Below are 22,279 nucleotides of genomic sequence, written 5' to 3'. Positions count from 1 at the left end.
AGCTTATAATATGTCCGCTAATCTATAAAATTATATAAGAATTGAAGGGGCAAATATGGCTGGAAGGCCGCCGAGAGATTTCAGAACGAGCAGAGAACTATTTTTCGACCACACCCTTCAGATTAGCTTGAAATGCATCTCAGAAAACTTCTTGCAGTTATTTCTTGCAGTCATTTATTATAGTCGTTAGCTTGCTCCTTATAGCAAGTTATTTGCAATGCACTCTTTTATGTACGAACCAGTGAATTCGAGTTCCGGCTGACTGTTTTTTCTGAGGGTTGATTGTTCTTAATTTGTTCTTAAATTAATTGATAGTGCGATTGCTAGCGTTTTTGCTCAAGGGAGATGTTCAGGCCTGATTTGCCAACAAAGCGAGTGAGAAGTTTGAATATTCGCCGAAAAAGCACCCAAACATGGCTAAAAATGCTCGTTTATAAGATCAGATGTTGTTCAAAATTAAATTTTACAGTAGCTCACCCTCAGCTTGTTCTTAATCTGTTTTAACTTTTGACCAATTTTGAGGCTTGTGTTCTCATAAAATTGTTCTTATAAAAAAGTGTGTATAACAAAAAAGAAAGTTGACCATGACCAACCATGACCAATAAAATGAACGAATTACAGGTTGAAAGGCTTAGTATGACTCAAATGTTTGCTTTTTTCAAAGTCATTAATAACCAAAGTATTGGCTTTCTAATTTTTTGCATTATTTTCTTTATCTTGTTAAGACAGTTTTGGAGACATTTTTTATTTTGCCCCTGCTCTGCCTCCACATTAATGATGGAGGTATCAGAAAGTTTTCTGAAAACATTACTAGTTTTATAAAATACTGTTTGGGGTGTCTCAGTTATAATAACGAGAATTCAAAGTGTAGATCAGAGCAAACAAGAAAGAGGAATGGTCTAAAAATAGCATTTTTTGGTATAGTCTTCCTCAGAAAACATAAACATGAGCTAGAAATTGTTCTTAACGACCATGATATAGGTAGTAATGGTCTTAGTGAGATGCGGCTCGACAAAACAATAAGCGACTCTGAAGCCAGCATCAGTGGTTACAACATCTTTAAAAATGATCGTGATGTAAATGGTGGAGCTGTTGCAATTTATGTCAAGGCAAGTTAACCTCAACCAACAGTGAGAATTAAGAGTGAAAATTTGGAATTGATCTCGCTTGAAATTGCACCGAAGCATGCAAAACTTATTCTCGTTGTTTGTTGGTATAGATCTCCAACAGCAGAAGATGCTGCATTCTAAAACCTTAGGGAAGTTTTGAAAAATTTAGATAGAGATAGCAAAGAAATTACCTTTAAAGGGGATAGAAACTGCAATCTCAAAAATAACCAAACTTCAAACGCGAAAAAATGTTCAACAATTTACTCGGAGCATCAGCTTGACCAACGGAATGCTACGATCGAGTAGCTGTAACAACGAATGAGCGCAATGAACAAAATATCAGTAAAATGCTAAGACCTAGTATAGACAGCGCATTTTGAGTGCAGCGAATTAAATTCAATTAAATTCGCTCAAAAAGCGCCCTTGGAGCGCTTTCAATTATTGCTCGGTTTTAGACGTGGTTGTTGTGGCCGATTTGTTTCAAAAATCAAAATGGCGCCCTCGAAGAAAGCACTCGAAATGAAAGCAATCGGAAAAGAAAAATGAGGTACGTTAGATTCTTGGAAACTTATAAAAGATGGAAGACGACAATGGGACTGTATTTTCAGCAGGTTATGCTAATTGCATGCTGGCAAGGAACTATGATACAGGATCCAATTACAAGAACATGCAAAGGTCTGCCAAGGCTTCACGGCTTGTGGCAGATGTTCTGGAGTACATCCGATAAGAGACGTTTCAAGAAAAATTTTAGAATCACAAAAGCTACGTTTCTATTGTTTCTCGATGAAACTGCACCAGTGCTTTCTAAAGAAGCGATGTCTGAAGATCCTGCCTTTCCAATGATGAGGTTAGCAGTTTGCCTCTACAGACTCGCAAGAGGTGACTATCTCTACACTATCGCAGAGCTTGTTGGTTATTAGGGACTGCAACTGTGTGTCAATTTCCATGTTGCTTTGGGGCTATAGACGGCTGTCATATATATTGAACCATTCCATTTCTCAACAACTAGCCAAATATATAAATTGAAGGCAGACGTTCTAGAGTAAGGGATGGTTGACCATTATTTGGTATACAGAATAAGAAAATTGAATGCATGGCAAGTCAAAAAAAAACCAAAAGTTTTGGAGATTCGCTTTCTGAGCAGTTATGACAGGGCATTGTTTCGCAACGTCCTGCAGCAAATAGACTGGGATACCACCATTACCTCTTACGCTGATAATCCTGATAAGATGGCTACCACTTTTCAGGAGATCTTTGAGTCGGTTTTAGATATCCATGCACCCTTGATCAAAAGGAGGTTAGGCAATACTTCTACTCACTGGATCACCCCAGACATCAGAAAACTAATGAAAGAGAAGGATGCAGCTAAGGAAGCGACGAAAACATATCCTGAAAGGTGGAGCGTAAACAAGCATCTCCGTAATAAGGTAACGCATGAAATTCGAGATGCACTACAATCACATTATCTTGATATGATTGAAGAAAACAAGGGAGATCCCAAAAGAATGTGACAGGTTATCAATAAGATACTAGACAAAGCAATCCCTTCGAAAAAATTTCGAGCTTAGTTTGAGGGGTTAACAATTACAAAAGAAAAAGATATAGCTGAAGCACTTAACCATCACTTTACCAACATTGGACCGAAACTTAGAGTCTAGGTCTGATGAGGATTCTCTCAAGCATATCAATGTTCAGCAAAACAAAATGATATTTGTACATATCGATGAAACATATGTGCCTAAATGCCATCAAGCAACTAAAACATGGTAAGGCACCGGCCCCAGACAAGATCTCCACTACGCTAACTAAAGATGCAGCAGACTTCATTTGGAAACCACTAAGCATGGTTTTCAACTCATCATTAAAGTATGGTGCTTTCCCAGATATCTGAAAATTAGCAAAAGTCACACCGATTTTTGAATCAGGGTTAAAAAAGGGATGGAAACAATTATAGACCTATCTCTGTCATCTCAGTTTTTTCTCGAATGTTGGAAAAAATAGTTAACAATCAGCTTATTAAATATCATATCAAACAAAGTATTGACGCCAAATAAATCTGCTTTTTGAGAAATGTATTTCATTACAACATCCCTGATAAATGGTACTGACTATTGGTATGACAATATGGACAAAAAACAATTCAACTTGGCCACATTTCTCGATTTGAAAAAGGCATTTGATACCATAGATCATACAATACTGATAAAAAGATTAAAAACACTCGTTATGAGGGGAAACTCTTGAGCATGATCTAGAAAAAAATTCTGCTCAGTTATGGGACAACAGTCGGTAACATGTGGTCTACCTCAAGAGTCATGCTTGGGACTACTCCTGTTTACCATCTACCTAAATGACTTCGAAAAGTGTTTGGCATTCTCTCAGGCTAGCATGTATGCAGACGACACAAATGCTTAACATTTAATAACATCAAAGTTCTACTTACAAATGCCCAAAAAGAATTCAAAAACACCTCGGAATGGATGCAGATAAACAAACTAAGCGCAAACCCGAAAAAACTGAATACATGATTATTGGCCATCCACGGAGGACAAATAAAGTTGAAATCTCAAAACCACTGCACCTTAATGATTCAGAAATAAAGCGAGTTGCGAAGACCAAATCATTAGGGGTTATGGTGGACGAAAGGCTAAACTGGGATGACCAATTCAACAAAGTGAAAGGAAAGATTAATGGCGGTCTGAAGTAGCTAAAAAAAACTGAAAAATCTTATTTCACAATCCCAGCTCGACCATGTGTACTGTGTACTTATCGAAAGCCATCTGAGATACGCTAATGTTATTTGGGGAAGTCTTCCTAAATCTAAATTGAATACTGTCCAACTTCTGCAGGACAGAGCACGCCCGATTATTGATAAGGCCAGACTCAAAGACAACTGGTCTCATAACTGGCTGACCGTTGAGCAACGAACAAAGTACAGAATAATCAGCAGACAATGTTCTGAAAGCCTTTGGGATAAAAATCATCATGGTCTACAGAACAAGGAATTGCAGGGACCTACAAATCCCAAGAAATAACCTTGAATTTGTCAAGAAAGGCTTTCACTATTCGGCTCTGAAAGTTTGGAACGATATTCCCATGAATATCAGAGAGCTCCCTACACTTTGTGAATTCAAAAAGCAATTGAAAAGTTATTATACAAGATGGACACAACATAAAACACGACTCCCTGGAAGACCAGCTGCTATACGATAGATTACTGTGCATAACGTAGCTTTAACTGTATATAGATCATATTAATATATTCAGGGTATTTATTTTCTTATTTGGTATTTAGACACGGTGCCGGATGAATTTTATCCGCATCAAAATTAGTTCAGATAGGCGTCGCGTTTACACTAGACCCACGCTATCCGCACGAATTCGAGAGCGGCTATCCGAACAAAATTAGTTCACCTAGGAAAGTGGATTAAATTAGTTCGGATAGCTATGTGGTACAGTAAACGGTTTTATCCGGAAAAATTTTATCCATATCGTATATTGCTCGAAAGCGATTGGCTTTTTCATCCTATTTAATTTTCACTGTCTCCCAATCAAGACCTTTCGCCATCTTGGCTGCCTTGTAGTCGATAAATACTCGTGTTAAAAGTGCAGCATTTTCGTCAGTCCACGTAAAATTGGAGAAGTCCAACCTAATTTGGAAGCTTGACCCGGAAACAAGATACCTAATTCGTTTGTTCTTTCTGTGACATGAATGAACACCTGGAAAATGTCTGAAAAAAGCAACATCAATGCATATTTTTATATAAGTGTTTATATAACTTTGTCGATTATATAATTAATAAATGAACAGGAATTGTTGGATACGTGAATTTGATAGAGAACTCAACAACCAAGAGGACAAAATTGTTTTTCGTTATCTGATATTCCTTCAAAGAAAGATGACAGATTTCTCTCGAGAACATTTTTAAAAAAACCTTTTATTGCGCATTTAAAATCTAGTTAAATACATGTTTTCGTTTCAGGAAATTGTGCCACTGTTCTTGACATTGCATTTATCGTGGATTCTTCTGGCAGTATACTACCGAAAGATTATCAGCTTCAAAAGGATTTCATAAAGACTATTGCTCAAGAGAATGGCCTATCAGAAAATGGAACCCACATTGGTCTGGTATTGTTCAGCCAGTTTGCCTCTGTGCCCATAAAGTTCAATGATTATTATGTTTTAGAGGAGTTCAAAGAAGGTGTACAACTTTTGGCGCACAAGTACTCGGTCACTCGCATCGACGAGGGCTTGAAGGCTGCGTACGATAAGCTCTTCACAAAAGGATATGGCGCAAGGTAAGCCCAGAAACAAGGGCATACTTTTTTGTGTGTTTTGAGTGTGACAATTGTGTTTCGATTGGCCTGCCATGAAGCTGTTGATCATGCACTTGATGTGGTATGATAGACAAGAACGGAGTTGAAGTAGTATTGTGTTTGAGTGGATAGTTAGATTTTGACTAGACTTGTGAGACATGCGAAAAAAGCAAACGCTTCAAATTCAGGTACTTATAGAATGAAGGTCGATCATTTAAAAGGAATCCTTGTCTCTAATCATTACATTCAAACCCTGAAACACATTGCAAGATATAAAGCTAGGATGATGTTGGGGGAAGGCAAAAAACCTGAAGTGTATTGGAAGTGTGACAGAACAAAAGATAAATTAGAAGACGTGTATCTAAGACATTACCAAAGGGGCTGCTATGGTCTTAGTTTCGCTGGGATTCTCATGTTCGACATTTTTCTGCACAATTTGAAGGAATATTGAAAAAATGCCAAATATTAAATATACTTAATACTTTTTAATAATTGATAATGTGCATATCGTACTCACATTTGGTGAAAAATAAGGCTAGGAAGGATCTTCTTATGACCCCGTTTAAAACGACACTTCGTGTTTTGCGTGTCTATGGAAATTAATTTCTATATAGCATAATACATTAGACGCCAAAAATTTCGGACGAATCAATCTTGGACAAATTTTTTGGACAGAAAATTACGGACGCTTTTTCACGAAATTTCGATTGATTTTGAAAAAATTGGGACAAAAGCTGAAGCACTCTTTAATTTCTTTTAATTTTTTGAATAGCATATTGCATTTTAGAAAGCTTATAAAAGTCTTTTTTACACGATTGAACATAAAATGTCGCAAGTGTTCGAAAAGTACTCATAAAGAAATCCCATGCTCTTAATGGGGTTATTCCCGCCACTTCAAAAGCTTCCACAATCATCCCATGATTACCGCAAAAATCACCAAAGCAGATGAAAAGCGGATGTGTCTTGCAACTTGCAAAATTGATTTAAGGAAATTACAAGGTGGACGAAACAGAAGATATCGATGTTGACTACAATGAAAGTATGCCACTTGTTGTGGATAATGAGGATGTTTTGAGGTTACTAAGTGAATTTGTTTGATAAGATACTGTACTGTTCCATTAGTAGCCAGCTCTTGTATCACTTTCTTTTCAAACGCTAAATTTTTGTGAGCAAAACATTTCATTTTCAAATTTCCAAATATTTTAACGTCCAGAGTTTTTTCTCTTAATGTTTACCGTAAGACATAGTCGGTTCTATCATATTTTGATAAAAATTTTTTAGGCAAATTAAATCGGGTAAAAAAAAGCAGGGCTTACAGCGTTTGATAAAATTCACTGGGTGCAGGCTCAAGTGCTGCCCCGGTGGTTTGAGTCGCTCGTATTTGCTTATTATTCAGAAACAAAATATTAGGCCCATTAAGTCAGTTTGAATTATGAGACTTGCAAAATGGTATAATAAAATTTATTTGTTTTCATTTCTTTATTATAGGTTTATGCGTAGTTAATAGTGTTTTTGTTGAAGATTGCTATTTATATTCTTGTAATTCAACCATCGCTATTCTCTTTTTTATGAAGAGAAAATGCTCACCGAGTTGCATTTTTGCTTACGGATGGTGCACAGACGGAAAGTGAAGGATTCATTGACCCAGCTATTGCAGCCTTGACTTTGAAGGCCATTGGTGTCAAGCTGCTTGCAGTTGGTATTGGAAGTGGCGCTAAACGAGAGCAGCTTGAAGTCATCACTGGCGATCCAGAATCTGTGTTTATGGTAAAAAGATATAGTAAACTTACAGACAAAAAGTTCCTTGAGAAGTTTACTTTCACTTGTTCTTCTGGTAAGTGTCTTTATTTTTCATTTGAAACAGCTACATCAGTAAAACCAATCACTTAAATTGTACATTTTCTAATGATTTAACTGTGAAATTAGCAATCATTATTGATTAACAGAAGAGTCGGGTTGTCTTCTTATTCCCTTTCTTTTTCTTTCTTTCTTTCTTTCTTTCTTTCTTTCTTTTTTTCTTTCTTTCTTTCTTTCTTTCTTTCTTTTTTTCTTTCTTTTTTTTTCTGTATAAAATTTCGGACAATAAAATTCGGCGAAAACATTTTATGACATATTTTTGAAATTTCGGACAAATGTTGACCAGTCTTTTGTATATTCAATTCAAAACCCTCAAACTCTAACATAGTATAAAAACCCAGCAATAGTATGTTTCTCCATCTTGGGAGACTTAGCTCTGGGCCGTCATTTCATTGACGAATTCGGTGGAAAATGGACAAATTTCAGCTGGAGGGGACCGTCGACGCGATTTTGTAAAAATATCACGTGACCGCATGGCGTAGAAGTTGACACTTGAAACTACACTTGAAGCGCATAGACTACTCGCTCATAAAAGGTTGATTTATTTCGCAAAAACGAGTGATTTTGAAATAGATTTTGTCATTTGGTATTATTCTGGGATAGAAGTTGTGCATTATATAGTTTTCAATGAAGTTTAAAACACGGAAAACGCTGCAAAAATAATAATGTAACAACGAATTCAACAATGGAAGGAAATGGACGCAGTGGTTGGGAAAACGGATGAAGTTTTTCATTTTGCTGGGCTCGGGCCTACGATTTGAAGACAAGACAACATCTAGGACACACTGAACGTTTCTCAAATATCCACCGAAAGCCCGAATTTTTCGACAAGAAAGGGGGTTGGGGCCCAGGCCCCTCGATCCCTCCGTCATTTCCAAAACAGGAAACCAACAATTTCCTCTAATGAAGAAAACAGGCTCTTTAGTGACCATGTACCCTGGAGCTTTCGCAATTTACTTGCACAACCCATGCCTTCCGCATTCCTTGAAAAATTATGTTTAACTTTGCTGGAGCCCGTAATATCGGTGTGCATTCGTAGGCGGCACAATAAGGTAAGATTACAAAGATTTCTCTACTTTGAATGAATTAATTTAAATTAAAAAAAACAGACCACCTGTTTTGATAAGAAATTTCTGAAATAAAAGATTCCCGAGAATCCCCTCACCAGGAAGCCATCTGTAAAATGCCATGATTTATCGCCACGCCCCACAAAAAAACCAGAAATAAATATTTCTTGTCATCCCATAAAAACACATTGCATATGCTTGCAAATATTCTGCGTCATACATTGATATATCACATTTTCCTTGTAAAATCAATTTAACCAGTTAAGCCTGAAATTTTCGCCCTCGACCCCCTTTGTCTTGGAAACGCCTCCTCCCACGCCCAATCAATATCCAGTTTCAGACTTTACGCCTAAAACCATCCCAGCAAATGTTATCAAATAATTTTTCCTCTGGGGACAATAATCCCCTTTCAGCAACTGGTCTTAGTGCAATACTTTCAATCCAGAGGTTGCCAACTTCTACGTCACAGCATTACGTGACACGTTTCTCACCAAAATTTTCAAAGCTGTTTTGTGTGTCTACAAACTTCCGATTGTGACAATATTTGCAAACATGTTCAAATAGCTTTTACTAACAATTTTATAGAGAGAAACATTTGGCGCCAAACTGATACTGTTGAATAAGATGCGAAGGAGAAAGGTGAAGAAAAAAGTGAGGGTTGATTTTTGGATACAGGATGAGAACATTGGTATTTTCAAACTTGTGATTCTATTAGCTTGAAAGTACTAATGTTTTCAAAATTTAGCAGACATCCAGGTATAAAGCTGTAGCTCTTTCTTCAGTCAATATACACTGCGCATGCGTGGTTCATAAAATAATTTGCGGCGTGAAAAACTTTTGTATAATTTTGATTTTCTTATAAATATATCTTTGAACACAGATTTGTCCGATATTTGATGTATGATTTTCCCTGCTTATAAACAATTAGTGCTTGTGTGCGTGTGTTCGAGGATTTGGATGTGAGGGGAACCAAGGATTGTAATAGCAGGAAAGTTATATAGGATAAGTCTGGAAGAAATGCACAAATGATAACATTATTAGTCACTCACCCAATCTTCCCAAATGCTTGCAATTTTTGTCATCGCTACAATCGAACATGTACCCGGTATGTTTCAACCTAATGGGAGACTTTCAATGACCACTCCGAATCTAGAAAAGGGCATTGTTTTGAAATTCAAGTTTTGGAGGAGGTAAATACCAGAAAATGTTATTTTATATGCAACTTCTTTGCACATTAAATCATGCTATATCGTCAGTAGGGATATGCAGATCAACAGGCGAAATATTGGTGTGAACACAAAGTTTTGCCACAGGGCCTCCAACAAAACCGAAAGACGAGACCCATGCGAGCGAGAAGCTTTGTGACCACACTCTTTAGGTTGGCTTAAAATACATTTCAGACTGTTGCTAATATACATTCTACATTACCCACGGTGTATTTGCTTTGTAGAAATATTTGAAGAAACACTACAGCTACGATTGAACCCGACCAGTTTTCCCATCCCAACGACAGTCCCTACCGGTGAGTGAGTTTTGGACCGTTCAATTCAGTGTTAGATCTATTCTTTAAGTTTTGAAATTTTGTTCATAAAATTTCAAAGTTTAGTGTGAATTAGAAATAGACAAAGTTTTTCTTTGGCTGAGATATGGCAAGTCAAAGATTAAACATTTGCTAGAACAGAGTTTAAAACCAAAATGTCTTTATGATGAGTTAATGTTGTTTCATATTTCAGTTTGGTTAGATTCGTCTACTTTTAGCATTTAGTGACTGTTCTTAAGTATACCTTCATATCGGATGATCAAAATTTAAGAAATCTAAAAAAGATTTTTATCATCGCTGTACCAATCTCCAAAATCAATTGTAGGTGGATAAAGATAATTTGTGTTATGTTCTTTACTTTTTTGTGTTTCTTTGTAATCGCTGGAAGAGAAATACATACAGGCAGTGATGACACAACTTGAAGCTGGGGGCTCAACCCTACTTACTTGTTCTGGAGATGAATCATGCCCAGTTTCCAGACATGCACTAGCCCCCTTTTAGAATTTTGGCAACATAACATAAAAGAACACCATGAAATACACCCATATATGCAAATTAGTTAAATTTGTCGAAAATCGGGTGAGCTATAGTTTGCTAACGGATTACTGTCACATTGGCTCAGTCATAGAGTTATGAACTGAAACCAAATTACAGACGTTTGATGGGGCCAGAGCTTGCGCTCACCTGGTCATATCTCAACCAATTCGTAAAAATTTTAATAGATTTTGCAGATTCAGAGGTATTTCATGATGCTCTTCCAGATTACCGTAACAAATTTCAAAAATTCCAAAGATGGATTTTTGTGACGTCATCACTTGACAACTATATTACGCTCAAAGCATAGTAACTTAAGTGTTGGCTTTTATTGGAATCCAATTTGAAAATTCAGGGAGCCTTATTGATGATTTTTTCTAGCAGTTGCTACAATAAAGGAGGAAAAGCTGCCTCTGTTTCAGTCAACCCAAGCTAAATCTGTTTGTAATAAGATTCGGTCGGTTTTAATTTTTGCTCTGTTTATTCGGTCTATTTGAATGATACTTTTTTCCTAAAATGCTCTGCAGACATGAAAGCCATCAAAATAATTCAAAATAAAAAGTATTTTCCGGATCAACAAAAACATTGATTGATGATTGGATCATTATTCCTCAACATGAGAGGTGTGTTTGCCTGGCTGGAGAGATGTCTGAAAATTCAGACTTTCTGTGCAATCAATCATCTTTTTTGATTGAATGCATGCAGAACAGGCATAGAGTTTAGGGGGAGAAGTTGGTTATGGGCCATATATAAGTTTCGGTTTTTAAAATATGTGAGGAATTTCAATTCCAACATTCATGGTGTTCTAACAGAGAAGGCAATTTTTTCCCTGCCTTTTTGCAAAGTATAGTCCCAAAGTATGGAGTATATGGAAAGTGTTTTTGCAAAAACTGGATTAAATAATCAGACCTATCAAGACCTATCAAAATATTAGCCATCACTGATTTGTGTGTTTGTTGTTGTTTATTCTCGTCGCGTTGCGGTGCTCCTTATATAATACTATTTACAATCATTCTCTCCACAGATCCAAGGCATGATTATTTCATTGTTCTGAAAGTAAAAAACAACGACTATCACCCAATCGTAATAAAATGGGAGGTAGAAGGCTTGGCAAAAGAAGAAACTGTCGAGAATGGAACACAGAAAACAATAGAAATGAAAATGGCAAGTAAGAACTATCCAAACCCTATAACATTTGAAGCATTCGACGAAGACAGTGGAGAATCGATAGCTCTCAGAGACAGAAAGAAACTTTTGTTAATCCCGCGTCAAAAGAAATTTGAAGAAGTTGTCATAATTGGTATGTTGATTTTGTACTATTTGAAACTTTTGTTGTGTATTATTCAAACTCCAATGAATTTTGCAAACTATTTGGATCGGCGTTTATGTTTAATACTAATCACAGTCTTTTTGACAAGAAAGGTTTCAAAATGTGTATAACAAAAGCAATTGACAACCCCTCTCTTTATTCCATCATCTTCCGTAGGCTACGTAGTGTGAGCAATGTCTCAATTCATTTGTGATCTTTACCCAGAATTCAATGTTTCTACCATTCTTCTATACCCTTGTTTTTATGGTACCTAAAACATACTGCTTTTTTACATCCAATGTATAGATATTTATTTAATAAATTTCAGAGCCACATTCTGAGAACGCCTACATTAACTTCGACATCAAGAATAATCTGGATCAAAATGTGACCTTAATTTGGCAGCAGCAAGGAAAACGCAAGGCCTTGTATGTTTCCCCCAATGAAAAGAAGGAAGCAGAAGTCATCTTCCATCGGAAATTTGGGCTAAGTCCAATCACTTTCCGAGGCTATGTTGAAAGCCCGAAGAAACTGCCTGTAAAACTTAACGGAGAGAAACATGTTATTTATACGCCAACAATTAAGAAGGTCACAAAGCCATTGGAAATAACAAAAGCAGTTAAAGACTATTTCATTATTTTTGCTGTAGAGAACAAGGCTACTGATGCCATTGAAGTTTTCTGGAGCGAAGACGGAAGGAAACAATTTTTAGAAATACCTTACATGGGAACGAGAAGCAGATCTATAATTCTAAAGGACAGGCTTGAAGTAGACAGAGTTGTTTTTCGTGGATTTCTTAAAGGAACAAATCAGTCTGTCCTTTTAAACCATATAGAATCTCTTGCTATTCAACCCCAAACACACATTAGATCGAGGAAAATTGTCGCCGATAAAAATTATTACCTTGATGTAAAGATTGATAATCAAGCGACAGAAGATATAAGTATTTGGGTGCGGCAAAATGAAAACCATCACGATTTCGACGTCAAATATAATACCAAAACTAACAGGAGTTTTACTTTCGACGGCCCTAAAGCCAATAAGCCCGTAGTGATCAACGCTGTGTCGAAAAAAACCAAGTCCAAAGTAGAGCTTAATGGTCAATGGAGCATCAAAGAGGTACCATCGCCAGAAAAAGTTGAGTTAGCACTACTTGCGACAGTGAAGCATCACCTTCCTATCCGGTTTGATAGCAAAGTTAGTTCAACTGTTGTTGTCAGTTGGGAAGAACAAGAAAAAAGGAGGTCAATAGAGATTGCAGCAAATGCTTCGGAGAAACTAGAGCTTGTTTTTAAAGGCAAGTTTGCAAATCTCCCGATTACTTTTAGCGCCACACTTAAAGACGCTGTCAAAGACATCAAACTTAATTCCTTAGACACTATTGAGTTGCATCCAACCCCTGACAATGAGACTTTTATAATAGTTAATCTTACAGAAAGCTACTTCTTAGATGTGGCAATGATAAATTTTGTTTCCGGGGATGTCAAACTTTTTTGTGAAATTGAAAGTCAAATAAAGTCAGTAAACATTAAGAGAGGTGCAGTCAGAGATTTAGAGCTGTTCTCTACTAAACCAACAGTTGTCAAGTTTCACGGGGTCATGAATGGCACAAACGAGTTTGTATACCTTAACGGTGCAAGATCTTTAAAGCTAGCACTGTTTAAGTCGAGAACTCCACTAAGGATTAATATAACCAAAGACTTTTCTTTGCAAATTGAACTTAAAAACGAAATCAAGGACAAAATCTATTTAAAATGGAAAGACAACAAGAGCATCAAAAGCAAAGAGGTTGCAGCAGGTCAAACACAGGTTATAGACATTGCTACTTCTGGACAAAACGCTGATAGTCTGATACAGTTTACTGCTTCGTTGAACGATGAAACGCATCTAGTGGAGCTCAATAGGCGACCTAGTATCGAGTTCACGCCAACCGCAAAATTAAGCAAGTTTTATGTCACTGCATCAGCATTTTATATAGATTTTGTGAACAATTGCTCCGCAAATGTTACTGTCACTATTTTTGGCAGACAAAGTGTACAAGAAGTCAAAATAGCGTACAATTCCAAAAAGACGAAATACATGAACGCCTCTTTTGTGCCTGATTCTTTTCGGATAAATGCAGCTAACAACAACAAGAAGTCTGATGTTCTGTTGAATGGAAAGCCTGATTTGAATTTCTACTGGAGCCCTAATACGAAATCCATTACTGTTCTCCTTACTGACGGTAAGAACCTTTAAGCCATATTCATTAAAACCATGAATGCTCAGAATTATTCTGTAACTTATTCTGCAGGTCGCTTGTTTACAAGCCATCGCCCAATGTAAAATTGGAGCCAACACTCAAGAGCAGAAACCCAAGAGCCAACACCCAAGGGCCAACACCCAAGAGCCAACACCCAAGAGCCAACACCCAAGAGCCAACACCCAAAATGGGCGCTATATATGCTTCTCCTCTAAATAAAATTTTCTATTGCTATGATACAGATATTATTTTCTAAGGGAAAGTGTAAAACATGGCGACATTTATAAGTGCCATACTAAGGCATTAGCTGCTGCTCATTTTTAACAGAAAAAAATACAGTCGAACCTCTAATAGTGGCCACTTTGAGATAAATGGCCTAGTGGTCGTTAATGGGAGGTGGCCGTAATTCGGAGGTTTACTAAAAACATTCACAAAAGGTTGGGACTGAAGGTCTGTGGTCGCTAATCGGAAGTGGTCGCTATTAGAGGTTCGACTGTACTGCAAAGAAGACAATCTTCACAAACCAAATTCGTCTAGAGGCACTTTTTTGCACACCAATTTTTGGCCAATCGATATTTCATCTCTTCATGATCCTCAAGCAAAACGGCTCTTTCAATTTCAAGATTCAAAATTTTTGTATTGATGTTTCATTGGTCTGTGGTTATTCTAGAATCCTTGGTCACTGTCACAAAGAAGACAATCATACATTGATTAGTTCCTCTGAAAGTGGCCTTAAAGGATTTGTACCAAGTTTGTAATTAGGAACATAAAATCAAAAAGAATTTTGAAAAATGTAAAAACTATAATAATGAAAGAGTCTCAATGAGTTACTGGTGACAAACAAAAACCACGCTTTTTTGCACGAGACGATTCGATTCCAAACAAAATTTAAAAATTTTTTGTCACTGAAAGCAAAACAAGTTATACTGTCTAATGATATTTTAAACCTATACCAGGTTATAGTAAGTCTTCCATTAAATTTTTTGCTCTCTACTATGCTCTAGCAAGAATTTGCTACTACTTATAATATGTAAAATTTTCCAATGTTTCAGATAAATGTCAGCTTCAAGTGGACTTGGGATTTGTCGTGGATGCATCTGGAAGCATTTTACCAAAACAATACCAACATCAGAAAGATTTTATCAAAAAGGTTGTTGAGTTGAATGAAATATCTTCATCTGGACTCCACGCCGGCGTGGTTTTGTTCAGCCACTCATCTTCAGTGGCCATTAAACTGAGTGACTTTTATGACAGCAAAGCCTTTGAATCGGCCGTGCAGAAGTTGAAGCATGAATGCTCAATAACACGAATAGACAAGGGCCTAAAAGACTCCTACGATAAGTTGTTTACAAGAAGCTATGGCGCACGAAGTGGAGTTGCCAAAGTTCTTATATTGCTTACGGATGGAAGGCAGACAAGAAGATACAGCTTCATAGAGCCGAGTGTCGTTGCAAAGCCTCTTTTGAATGAAGGCGTTCTTCTGAAGGCCATCGGAATTGGGCCACATGCAAACAGGCAAGAACTGGAAGCTATTACCGGCACATCCAAGACTGTGTACATGATTCGGTCATTTGACCAGTTGTACAAGGAGGATTTCCTAAAAAGCTTCAACTTCAACTGTGATCCGAGTAAGTAGCTATGAACTGGAAATCCATCTCTTGACACGCATTTATGTTGTTTATTCATCTCTGTCGTTCTTTTACGTAAGTGCTAGCTATGTGCCAGTTATTTTCTACTTGATGCTTTGCCATTTGAGTGATTGAATAATTTGGTGTTTATTGAAATGTCGCAATTGACAGTTCTAAGTGAAGGCATTTCGGAGGAGAATGTGAACAACATTATAAAAAAGATGAGTGTTAAAACACGAATTGGTTTATATTTCCTTCACTATCCACAACTTGATTTTTAAGTTTTCCTCGGTCTTTCAGAAATGGTCGAACAGCTTGCTTTGGAAACTCAAGTGAAGAAAGGTAAGAATGAAGATATAATGCTACTCCTTTATCATTGCTCTACTTTGATAATAAAGTTATCCAGCTTTTGCGAACTATTCGTGCGACTGTTTTATCTTCGTTAATAATCGTCAAGAAAAGCAAAAAAGATCTAGAATTTAATTTGATTTGAACTTTGAGGAGAAATTTCGTTTCTGTGTTTTCAGCGCGTGGACCTTTGAAAGAATATACAATTGTTCTGGACATTGAAAACAAACTTGGCAAGCCAGTTGTTGTTGTTTGGATGGAGGGTAGTGCAGAGAAGGAGGCTGAAGTGCGTACCAACAGGAGCATTGATGTCAGAATGAAGAAAGAGTATTATCCTGACCCAATTCGGTTTTCCTTCTTCGAAAAGGTGACGAAGAAGCCTGTCATGGTTAATGGGAGGAAAGATTTGTACTTGATCCCTAGAACTACAGTTATTCCAGAACGCGTGATAATTGGTAGGTTTGAATTCTTCTTAGCTGTCAGCAGTTAGATCTTGTCATTTTGACAGTTGTATTTGACAAAGACAGCTGTTTTTACTTAAGAACATTTCTCAAGAGATTGAATCGCTATTCTGTGCCTTTTCAGCATTACTTGATAAAGAAAAGCTGAGAAAATGTTTTGTATTTCTTTTGGAACAATTGATTCGTTTTCATGATTATTTTTGACTGAATTTTTGCTGAAATACTGACCGACCCATCCTCTCGCAACTTTGCTTTTTGATATTTTTCTTTTTCGTATGTTCATTGAGAAAATTTTAGTGTGATTTGCTATCTCTTTTACTATTAAATAGCTCCAGAGAAAGGATCATCTTATCTTGTCCTCGATATAAAGAGCACCTTGGACGAGCCAGTCGTGATTAAATGGCAACAAAACGGAGTAAAAAAGTCAATAACGGTTGTTGCGAAATCAACGGAAAAGAAAAGCCTTGAATTTGATTTGGAAAATCCAGGATCACTGTCTCCTATCGAGTTTAATGGATTCACTAAAGAAGCGAAGCAACAGGTTTCTCTCAACAGCAATGAAGCTATCTTCTTTACACCTTCCATTGACAAAAAGGTGAAGATCCTACTTATATCACCAAGACGTCATGTAGCCAAAATATATCTGAATGTCATCAATAATGCCAGCGAATCTGCTGAGTTGTTTTGGGAAGAAGACAAGCTCCACAAGGTCATGTACGTCGATAAAGATTCGAGCCGTTCTCATGAGATTGATCCTAAAAGTGGAAAATCTGTGCCAATTTCGTTTGGCGCTTTCTCACATGAAAATGGTGAACAAAACCGACTTGCTGTGAACGGTTCAATTGTTTACAGTTTGAAGCAAGCTTTGGACGGCAAGGAGCAAACGCTTGTAATTGGGAAGCTTTTGCGGTTTATGAATTTAAACTTTATAAACAATGTAGCTGGAGATATAGAAATAACAAAAGGAAAAGCGAAAGAATTGACCGTCAAAAGAAACAGTAGCAGAACACTAGATTTGCTCTTTGAAGGAGATGCAGGCTTGGCTCCAATCGAGTTTGAAGCAAAGTTGAAAGGAAACGCTGTAAAATTGAACGGCGTTGGTCAGCTCAAGTTGTACCCGACAATAAACACAACCAGAAAAGCTGTGTTTGCCGAAATGAACTTTTACTCAGTTTTGAACGTGTCTAATGAAGTAGGAGGAGCCATAGAGTTACAATGGGAGGTCGACGGTGTTAAAGGAGCTAGAGAAATTGGTAAAGGCCTCAAGTCCATTGTTGAAATTAAAAGAAATGGGCCGAAGGCAGACAAACCTCTACGTTTCAAAGGAATCCTCAAGGAGAGTGACTTTCCAGTTTTGCTTAACGACAAAACAGAAATAGAAGTTGTTCCTGTCGCTTTGCGCCAATCTGTGCCAGTGCTTGCAACTGTACATGAGCTGGTATTGATAAACAATGCTTCAGGAGACGTTGTTACTCGAATACAATCAGGTTCTGACGTCGAGATTGTCAATACTCCTGTTGGTATTTTGAGATCAATAAAGGTCAAGTTTAATGAAAAGAATAATTCTTTGCTATTTAGTGGTCATAACACAGATTTATCGAGAAAGACTAAATATAACGAGAGTTTGAGCTTTAAGGTTGAACAAGGCACTTCTGGAAAGCGAATAACGATTGTGATAACTGATGGTGAGTAGCGATTTCCATTTTCTGCATCACAATAATGATACGAATCTGGCCATGGGTTTTTGTTATTAAAGTGTCAGCAATTTCCTCTTGATGGCATGTTTAACTTGTACTGGATTGAATTCGATCTTTCCCATTAACTTTTCTTTGAGATTTTCTCTAAAAGAAATTCAATCTTATAGAAAATTTGAAATTTTTCCAATGTTTCAGATAAATGTCAGCTTCAAGTGGACTTGGGATTTGTCGTGGATGCATCTGGAAGCATTTTACCAAAACAATACCAACATCAGAAAGATTTTATCAAAAAGGTTGTTGAGTTGAATGAATTATCTTCATCTGGACTTCACGCCGGCGTGGTTTTGTTCAGCCACTCATCTTCAGTGGCCATTAAACTGAGTGACTTTTATGACAGCAAAGCCTTTGAATCGGCCGTGCAGAAGTTGAAGCATGAATGCTCAATAACACGAATAGACAAGGGCCTAAAAGACTCCTACGATAAGTTGTTTACAAGAAGCTATGGCGCACGAAGTGGAGTTGCCAAAGTTCTTATATTGCTTACGGATGGAAGGCAGACAAGAAGATACAGCTTCATAGAGCCGAGTGTCGTTGCAAAGCCTCTTTTGAATGAAGGCGTTCTTCTGAAGGCCATCGGAATTGGGCCACATGCAAACAGGCAGGAACTGGAAGCTATCACAGGCACATCCAAGACTGTGTACATGATTCGGACATTTGACCAGTTGTACAAGGAGGATTTCCTAAAAAGCTTCAACTTCAACTGTGATCCGAGTAAGTAGCTATGAACTGGAAATTCATCTCTTGACACGCATTTATGTTGTTTATTCATCTCTGTCGTTCTTTTACGTAAGTGCTAGCTATGTGCCAGTTATTTTCTACTTGATGCTTTGCCATTTGAGTGATTGAATAATTTGGTGTTTATTTAAATGCCCCAATTGACAGTTCTGTATTATGTTCTTTTTCTAAGTGAAGGCATTTCGGAGGAGAATGTGAACAACATTATAAAAAAGATGAGTGTTAAAACACGAATTGGATTGTATTTCCTTCACTATCCACAACTTGATTTTTAAGTTTTCCTCGGTCTTTCAGGAATGGTCGAACAGCTTGCTTTGGAAACTCAAGTGAAGAAAGGTAAGAATGAAGATATAATGCTACTCCTTTATCATTGCTCTACTTGGATCATAAAGTTATCCATCTTTTGCGAACTATTCGTGCGACTGTTTTATCTTCGTTAATAATCGTCAACAAAAGCAAAAAAAATCTAGAATTCAATTTGATTTTAACTTTGATGAGAAATTTCGTTTCTGTGTTTTCAGCGCGTGGACCTTTGAAAGAATATACAATTGTTCTGGACATTGAAAACAAACTTGGCAAGCCAGTTGTTGTTGTTTGGATGGAGGGTAGTGCAGAAAAGGAGGCTGAAGTGCGTACCAACAGGAGCATTGATGTCAGAATGAAGAAAGAGTATTATCCTGACCCAATTCGATTTTCCTTCTTCGAAAAGGTGACGAAGAAGCCTGTCATGGTTAATGGGAGGAAAGATTTGTACTTGATCCCTAGAACTACAGTTATTCCAGAACGCGTGATAATTGGTAGGTTTGAATTCTTCATAGCTGTCAGCAGTTAGATCTTGTCATTTTGACAGTTGTATTTGACATAGACAGATGTTTTTACTTAAGAACATTTCTCAAGAGATTGAATCGCTATTCTGTGCCTTTTCAGCATTGCTTGATAGAGAGAAACTGAGAAAATGTTTTGTATTTCTTTTGGAACAATTGATTCGTTTCCATGATTATTTTTGACTGAATTTTTGCTGAAATACTGACCGACCCATCCTCTCGCAACTTTGCTTTTTGATATTTTTCTTTTTCGTATGTTCATTGAGAAAATTTTAGTGTGATTTGCTATCTCTTTTACTATTAAATAGCTCCAGAGAAAGGATCATCTTATCTTGTCCTCGATATAAAGAGCACCTTGGACGAGCCAGTCGTGATTCAATGGCAACAAAACGGAGTAAAAAAGTCAATAACGGTTGGTGCGAAATCAACGGAAAAGAAAAGCCTTGAATTTGATTTGGAAAAGCCAGGATCACTGTCTCCTATCGAGTTTAATGGATTCACTAAAGAAGCGAAGCAAAAGGTTTCTCTCAACAGCAATGAAGCTATCTTCTTTACACCTTCCATCGACAAAAAGGTGAAGATCCTACTTATATCACCAAGACGTCATGTAGCCAAAATATATCTGAATGTCATCAATAATGCCAGCGAATCTGCTGAGTTGTTTTGGGAAGAAGACAAGCTCCACAAGGTCATGTACGTCGATAAAGATTCGAGCCGTTCTCATGAGATTGATCCTAAAAGTGGAAAATCTGTGCCAATTTCGTTTGGCGCTTTCTCACATGAAAATGGTGAACAAAACCGACTTGCTGTGAACGGTTCAATTGTTTACAGTTTGAAGCAAGCTTTGGACGGCAAGGAGCAAACGCTTGTAATTGGGAAGCTTTTGCGGTTTATGAATTTAAACTTTATAAACAATGTAGCTGGAGATATAGAAATAACAAAAGGAAAGGCGAAAGAATTGACCGTGAAAAGAAACAGTAGCAGAACACTAGATTTGCTCTTTGAAGGAGATGCAGGCTTGGCTCCAATCGAGTTTGAAGCAAAGTTGAAAGGAAATACTGTAAAATTGAACGGCGTTGGGCAGCTTAAGTTGTACCCGACAATAAACACAACCAGAAAAGCTGTGTTTGCCGAAATGAACTTTTACTCAGTTTTGAACGTGTCTAATGAAGTAGGAGAAGCCATAGAGTTACAATGGGAGGTCGACGGTGTTAAAGAAGCTAGAGAAATTGGTAAAGGTCTCAAGTCCATTGTTGAAATTAAAAGGAATGGGCCGAAGGCAGACAAACCTCTACGTTTCAAAGGAATCCTCAAGGAGAGTGACTTTCCAGTTTTGCTTAACGACAAAACAGAAATAGAAGTTGTTCCTGTCGCTTTGCGCCAATCTGTGCCAGTGCTTGCAACTGTACATGAGCTGGTATTGATAAACAATGCTTCAGGAGACGTTGTTACTCGAATACAATCAGGTTCTGACGTCGAGATTGTCAATACTCCTGTTGGTATTTTGAGATCAATAAAGATCAAGTTTGATGAAATGAATAATTCTTTGCTATTTAGTGGTCATAACACAGATTTATCGAGAAAGACTAAATATAACGAGAGTTTGAGCTTTAAGGTTGAACAAGGCACTTCTGGAAAGCGAATAACGATTGTGATAACTGATGGTGAGTAGCGATTTCCATTTTCTGCATCACAATAATGATACGATTCTGGCCATGGGTTTTTGTTATTAAAGTGTCAGCAATTTCCTCCTGATGGCATGTTTAACTTGTACTGGATTGAAATCGATCTTTCCCATTAACTTTTCTTTGAGATTTTCTCTAAAAGAAATTCAATCTTATAAAAAATTTGAAATTTTCCAATGTTTCAGATAAATGTCAGCTTCAAGTGGACTTGGGATTTGTCGTGGATGCATCTGGAAGCATTTTACCAAAACAATACCAACATCAGAAAGATTTTATCAAAAAGGTTGTTGAGTTGAATGAAATATCTTCATCTGGACTTCACGCCGGCGTGGTTTTGTTCAGCCACTCATCTTCAGTGGCCATTAAACTGAGTGACTTTTATGACAGCAAAGCCTTTGAATCGGCCGTGCAGAAGTTGAAGCATGAATGCTCAATAACACGAATAGACAAGGGCCTAAAAGACTCCTACGATAAGTTGTTTACAAGAAGCTATGGCGCACGAAGTGGAGTTGCCAAAGTTCTTATATTGCTTACGGATGGAAGGCAGACAAGAAGATACAGCTTCATAGAGCCGAGTGTCGTTGCAAAGCCTCTTTTGAATGAAGGCGTTCTTCTGAAGGCCATCGGAATTGGGCCACATGCAAACAGGCAGGAACTGGAAGCTATCACAGGCACATCCAAGACTGTGTACATGATTCGGACATTTGACCAGTTGTACAAGGAGGATTTCCTAAAAAGCTTCAACTTCAACTGTGATCCGAGTAAGTAGCTATGAACTGGAAATTCATCTCTTGACACGCATTTATGTTGTTTATTCATCTCTGTCGTTCTTTTACGTAAGTGCTAGCTATGTGCCAGTTATTTTC

General features: G+C 37.3%; 1 protein-coding gene across 1 annotated transcript in view; it reads left to right on the top strand.

Moving 5' to 3' along the window:
* The window catches only part of LOC135696557 (uncharacterized), a 70,868-nt gene that overhangs the window by 8,858 nt on the left and 39,731 nt on the right, over positions 1-22,279 (top strand). Inside the window, exons 2-15 of the mRNA XM_065215985.2 lie at positions 5,093-5,408; positions 7,001-7,260; positions 9,801-9,872; positions 11,449-11,724; positions 12,062-13,957; positions 15,028-15,603; positions 15,904-15,945; positions 16,131-16,406; positions 16,742-18,097; positions 18,305-18,880; positions 19,199-19,240; positions 19,426-19,701; positions 20,037-21,392; positions 21,599-22,174. Of these exons, the coding sequence (XP_065072057.2) occupies positions 5,093-5,408; positions 7,001-7,260; positions 9,801-9,872; positions 11,449-11,724; positions 12,062-13,957; positions 15,028-15,603; positions 15,904-15,945; positions 16,131-16,406; positions 16,742-18,097; positions 18,305-18,880; positions 19,199-19,240; positions 19,426-19,701; positions 20,037-21,392; positions 21,599-22,174 (7,896 nt within the window). The remainder of the gene's footprint in view (positions 1-5,092; positions 5,409-7,000; positions 7,261-9,800; positions 9,873-11,448; positions 11,725-12,061; positions 13,958-15,027; positions 15,604-15,903; positions 15,946-16,130; positions 16,407-16,741; positions 18,098-18,304; positions 18,881-19,198; positions 19,241-19,425; positions 19,702-20,036; positions 21,393-21,598; positions 22,175-22,279) is intronic.

Source organism: Rhopilema esculentum, chromosome 14 (assembly GCF_057945365.1).
Source record: "Rhopilema esculentum isolate cy_ngs chromosome 14, ASM5794536v1, whole genome shotgun sequence".
In the NCBI taxonomy this organism is placed as follows: domain Eukaryota; kingdom Metazoa; phylum Cnidaria; class Scyphozoa; order Rhizostomeae; family Rhizostomatidae; genus Rhopilema; species Rhopilema esculentum.
The sequence above is the reverse complement of the archived record's forward strand: the minus strand, read 5'-3'. Positions and strand labels throughout refer to the sequence as shown.